The sequence below is a fragment of the Acanthisitta chloris genome, unplaced genomic scaffold, assembly GCF_000695815.1.
Source record: "Acanthisitta chloris isolate BGI_N310 unplaced genomic scaffold, ASM69581v1 scaffold6146, whole genome shotgun sequence".
NCBI lineage: Eukaryota > Metazoa > Chordata > Aves > Passeriformes > Acanthisittidae > Acanthisitta > Acanthisitta chloris.
This window is the reverse complement of record NW_008678606.1, coordinates 1,949-7,481: the sequence shown is the minus strand read 5'-3', so window position 1 is coordinate 7,481 and position 5,533 is coordinate 1,949. Positions and strand designations below refer to the sequence as shown.

Here is a 5,533-nt window from a genome sequence, read left to right as displayed (position 1 = left end):
TATATATATATAATATATATATGTATTTCTGGGCAGACAGGAGTGTCCTGTCCAGTTCACAAAGCTGCAGGCTGAGAGCAGAAAAGGGTTTCTCCTCTCCTTTTTTTTTTAGCCTTCTTCAACCATTGTGGTGCTAATCTTCCAAACCCCAACCGAAACACAGTAAAATTCAAAGGAAGGAGGATATTTAGCAGAGGAGTTTTGCCTAGGATAAGCTTTTCCAGTCCTCTCAGCACAACCCCACTGCTGACGAATTTGAATAGTGCAAACTAGTTAAAGGCAGTGGGAATGTGCTGAAAAAAAGAGGCATTAAGGTCCAACAACTTGGTTTTTCAAACCCTCAGAGTTTCTGTCAGTTGGAGAATTCCCACCTGCCCCCAGGTGCTCTGGAATTACCCAGGGGATGAGGAAGAGAAGGGGCATAGGTACGTTTGACGTAGGTGTTCCCCTTCCCCAGAGCTGCCCTACCTGTCCTTCCATCCATCCATCCATCATCCATCCAATCCATCCATCCATCCATTCATCCATCCTTCCATCCATCCTTCCATCCTTCCATCCATCCATCCAAGCTCAGAGGAAGCCAATTCCTGGCTGAGGTTCCAGGCTGCAAGATGGAATTAAGGTCAAAAGGTGGAAAACGAAGGGTCTGACATCCTGGCTCAGGATTCTGGTCACTGTCCCATTCCTTGGAGATCTTCTTTCCCAAGAGTCCAAGACCAGTGGAAGAACATGGTTTTGCCAGACTGATTTGTGGTGGGTAGGAAAGAACCAGGATTGGATTTGGGACTCTCTTCCTCACATACATTTTGATGTCCCAGCTCAGGTCCAGGAATCAACTTTCAGGTTCCAATGCACCTTCTGACGTTGGATAATCCTGGCTACAGCCCTTTGAGCAGGCTGAAATGTTAGCCTTTGGGAATCTTGGAAGGGAAGAGATGGCACAGAACAGGAATGTGCTTTTCAGGTGAGGACAGCACCGAGCTGAGACCCAACACCAGGGCAGGTGTGGCAATGTCCTTTGAGGAAGCAGGTGGTGTCCACCTCCTCCCCAGCACCAGTCCTTCCCCATCACTCCCACTCGTGTCTTTCCAGGCTGGATTTGGCTCCAGCTGAGGTGTTTGGGCTTCCCAGGATGGCTCCAGAGAGAGGAGCCCAGTGGATGAGACACAGGTGAGGAATCTCAGCTCCAGGAATTCTTCTGCCCATCCCCACCACGTGCAGACACGTAGGCACTGCCACCACGTCACCTCCTCAGTGCTGTCACATCCAGTGCTGCCCCCGAGGGCACTGCCAAGCTCCTCAGGCCTCGGGAATTCCCTCCCCAGGGATGTTAGGGGAGGCTCTGGTGCCTCAGCCTGGGGGTTACACTCAGCTGAGCATTCCCAGCACGGAGGAGGCTGCAGGATCGGGTGGAATTCCCTTCTCCACACGGAGCAGGGTGGCAGGTGACCCCCCACCTTCGCTCCTCACGACCCCAGGGCTCGCTCCCAGACGTGGTGTCTTCCAAAGCACCTCTTGGCATGGCCCAGCGGCAGGGAATGCTCCTCGGAAGCCTTGTGCTCATTGCTCTAACAGTATCAAGGTTGGCTGTGGAAAAGCCACATTCCCCTGGGGAGAGGAGTTGGCTGCTGGTTTTTTCAGGGTGAGGGGGGAGCTTAGCCCTTGTCCTGGGTAAGAGGAGCTCCCTTTTCATTCATGCTCTTTAAGAAAACAAACAGAGAAAGAGATGCAGAGGAAAGAGGTATCAGAGGAGACAGCTATGGGTACCAGAGGGGCAGAGCACAGGGCCCTGCTGTGCTGCACACCTGGCCCTGCTCTCTCTCACCTCTCAAGCTCCTCCAAAAGCAAGAGACACAGGAGCCTCAGGGTTCCCTGTGCCCAGTTCAGGCCCAACTGGCCCCTCAACTCTGGCCTTGGGCTCCTAAATGTCTCCAGCCAGGGCTGGACCTTCTGGGTACAGGGACAGGCACAGGTACAGGGGAGGGAAGGGATGAAGTGTCACCCCATCAGTCCCTGGACACTGGTGTCCCAGTACAAGGGCTGTTTACAGAGAGGCTGGAACCCTCTTCACCTCTCCTCTTGGGTGCAAGATTCCTCCTAAACCCTGGGTGTCACCAGAGTCACCTTCACGGTCCAGCACAAGGCTCCCAAGGGACAGCACTGCCTGGGGCACCTCATCCCATCAGAGTCTTAGGGAGAACAGAGCCAAACCTACAGCCTGGCTCTGCAGCAGGTCAGGTGTGTGTGACACACATAGGTAAGGACACCTTGGCAGCTCTGTGCCTCCCCACAACCCTGCCAGGGCCCTGTGAGTCCTGGGCAGTGTGACCAGGACGTGGCTCTGGCCACGCAGGGATGCAGCCAAGCCAGAGAGCATCCTGGCCCTGACTCCTATGTGGTGCCTGTGCTCCCCCAAATGAACTGCAGCACAGCTGTGCCTTCCCAGGGCTGCAGCAGCAGCACGAGCCCTCGGGGTCAGGGCAGTGCCAGCAGCATACGCACCGTTCCTTTCGGGGTGTTGCCATCAGCCTGCAGGTTGAGGAACGGGTTAGGCTGTGCTGTGAGGACAGGTGGGATGCCTGTTCCCGAGGCCAGGAGGCTGCTCCCAGGAGTGCTGAGCGGTGGGGTGGCCTGGGAGGCCAGGAGGGCATTGCTAGGGTTGAGCTGCTGCGGGGAGAGGGAGGCCAGGAGGGAGCTGGTGCTGGGGGGTGGCTGAGGGTTAGAGGTCATCAGGGTGCTGGGGCTGGAGTGCAGGGGGGCAGAGGTGGCAGCCAGGAGGCTGCTCATGGACAGCTGGGAGGAGCTGCTCATCTGTAGCCGCTGCAGCTCTCGCTTCTGCTGGATCTGCTGCATCATCTGGAACACCAGGGCCTGCTGCTCCTGCAGGGAAGGGTGAGGGAGACAGTCAGAGGAGGGACAAAGAGGTGACACCTCATCCAGCAGCCAAGATGCACCAGGAGAGGTTCAGGTTGGGTGTTAGGAAAAATATTCTTCACTGAAAGAGTGGTTAAGCACTGGAATAGGATGCCCAGGGAAGTGGTGGAGTCAACATCCCTGGAAGTGTTCAAAAATGAGTAGAGATGTCACTTTGATGTGGTTTAGTGAGTGTGGTGGGATTAGGTCCAAGATTGAACTTGAGGATCTTGGAGGTCTTTTCCAACCTTAATGATTCCATGGCACACTCTAGCCCAGGCAATGCTACTGGGGACAGGGAAAAGTTCCCCTTGATCCCATGTCTATGGGGAGAGAGAGGAACAGTCTGCCTCGTGTTCATTAGCAGCCTGTGCCCATGACCTTTCCAACCCCACTGTTTCCTGATGCAGAGGATTAGTGAACCCTTGCCCAGACACCTGCAGGCTCACAAATCCACTCAGCAATTTCCACTCAATCAAACCCAGGGATTTGAAGTCTGTGGCATTCACTATCCTGAATTTCCAGGCTGGCTCCTAATTTCCTTCCCCAGTTCATCCCTCTTCCCAGCTCAGCCCTGATGCAGAGGGTTGGGTGCAGGTGAGCAGGACCCAAGGGGGATGAGGGTCACAGCTCCCCTGCACCCAGAGGGACACCCTCAGACCCACCAAACTGCAGGAATCACTATAGCAACCATCGACCACTGCAGCAGGCTGAGAGCTGACATTGTTCTGTACCCACAGGGATGCAGCTGATGACACAGTGACATCAGCTGCTCGACAGAGAAGCCCTTTGAAATGTGCTTTTCCTGGGATATAAATAGCCTGACCCAGAAATCCATCCAAAGCAACGGGCCAAGTTCCTGGGAGAGCTAAATGAGCACAGCTCCATTGACGGGAGCTGGGAGCATTCCTGTGGGGCTCCACGCTGGGGAGGGACAGCACTGAGGGCTCTGCAGGGCAAGGGGCTGTGGGTTTTACACACTCAGAGCCTCATCTGCCATCTCTGCACGCAGCTATTCCCACCACAGCCTGGGACAGAACTGCTGCTGCACCCACGAGGATGCAGGCAGAGAGCCAAGAGCCTCAGAGCAGCTGCCTGGTCCTTTTCCTGACCCCAAAATCCTCAGCCACCTGCAGAGTCCTCCTGGCATCTCCAGATCTTCGTGTCAATGTGCCCAGACACAGCTCTCCTGCCTCAGGACTGAAGCAATTTGGTGTTTATCTCCCTTCTGCCCTCAAGAAGTGTCCTCAAGTGAGTTCCTCTGCTCCCGTGGGCCTCAGCACACCTGGGAGCACAGAGCTCAGGCTGCTCCTGGCAGCAGGATCAGACATGATTTGCATCCAGAGATGGCTGGAGGAGGTAACAGCTCTCCTGATTTCAGGAGCTATGTGGCTCAGAGCTCCCACCTTCTCAGCCTCTCAGGATGTGGGAAAACCAGATTAAATCTTTTCCTCTGTGCAAAACAAGTTCAAATCCCAACTCTTCTCCTGGGGAGGTGCCACACCTTCCTGCCTAAAGCTTTGCTCCTTATTCCACCCACAGCAGCCTGGAGCTATGGAAAAGGCACAGAGTTTTGCTCCTCATCCCAGCCACAGAAATCTGGAGCCATGGAAAAGGCACACAGCTCTGCAGCCCTGAGGGCAGGAGATTCAGGGACAGAAGGGAGTCCTCAATTTTGCTCCCTGCTCTGAGGCTTTCCCATTCCCATAGATTCATGTTAGGGGCAATGTTTTCCCTGTGCAGATACTGGAATAGGGAATTGCCCAGGGAGGTGGTAGAGTCACCATCCCTGGAAGTGTTTAAGAGGGATAAGAAGGGTCTGGATCTGGTGCTGCAGGATCTGGTTTAGGGCTTAGGGGTTACAGCAGTGACAGGTTAATGGTTGGACTTGATGATCTTAGAGGTCTCCTCCAACCCTGATGATTCTATGATGTTAGGAGCTGCAGGGACAGGACAAGGGGCAATGGGGACAAATTGAAAGAAGGGAAATTTAGGGTGGATATGAGGAAGAAGTTTTCCCTGTGAGGGTGGTGAGACACTGGCACAGGTTGCCCAGAGAGGCTGTGGCTGCCCCAACCCTCAGTGTTCATTCCAGGTTGGATGAAGCCTTGAGCAACCTGCTCTGGTGCGTGGTGTTCCTACCCAGGGATGGGGTTGGCACTGGATGATCCCTAAACTCCATGCCAACCCTTAAAATTCCATGATTCTCTGACTCATTAACCAGCTCCTCACTCACCGGATTAAGTGGTTGGGAAGTCAGGAGCTGCTGGAGCTGCTGGAGCTGCTGCTCGTGTTGGTGCAAGACGTGTCTCTGCTGCTCTGTCAGGGGACTGGGCATGCTGCAAGGGAGCAGTGCAGGAGGTGTCAGCACAGTCCTGCACACACACAAAAAGGACTTCCCTCCCTCCCTCCCTCCCCCCGGAGCTGAGCTGTGCTGGAGAGGGCAGGGTGACCCCCTGAGCTCCCCATCCTCACCTGGTGGAGAGCTGCAGGGCTGGGGGTGCCTGTGCCGTCGCGCTGGGAGTCTGGGCAGCCTGTGCTCCGTTCACACTCCCCAGGATCCCGTTGATGGGCATCTGCTGACCTCCTGCCAGGGTCCCCATCAGGCCATCCACCGTGG

At 55.2% G+C, this 5,533-nt stretch overlaps 1 protein-coding gene across 1 annotated transcript in view; it reads right to left on the bottom strand.

Annotated features, from left to right (window-relative positions):
• Positions 1–1,655: 1,655 nt before the first annotated feature.
• LOC103804344 (protein AF-17-like) overlaps positions 1,656–5,533 on the bottom strand; it is a 5,368-nt gene continuing 1,490 nt past the window's right edge. The window contains 4 exon segments of the mRNA XM_009076954.1: positions 1,656–1,700; positions 2,503–2,880; positions 5,150–5,252; positions 5,389–5,533. The exon segment at positions 5,389–5,533 is cut by the window's right edge and continues 19 nt beyond it. Coding sequence (XP_009075202.1) covers positions 1,656–1,700; positions 2,503–2,880; positions 5,150–5,252; positions 5,389–5,533 — 671 coding nt within the window.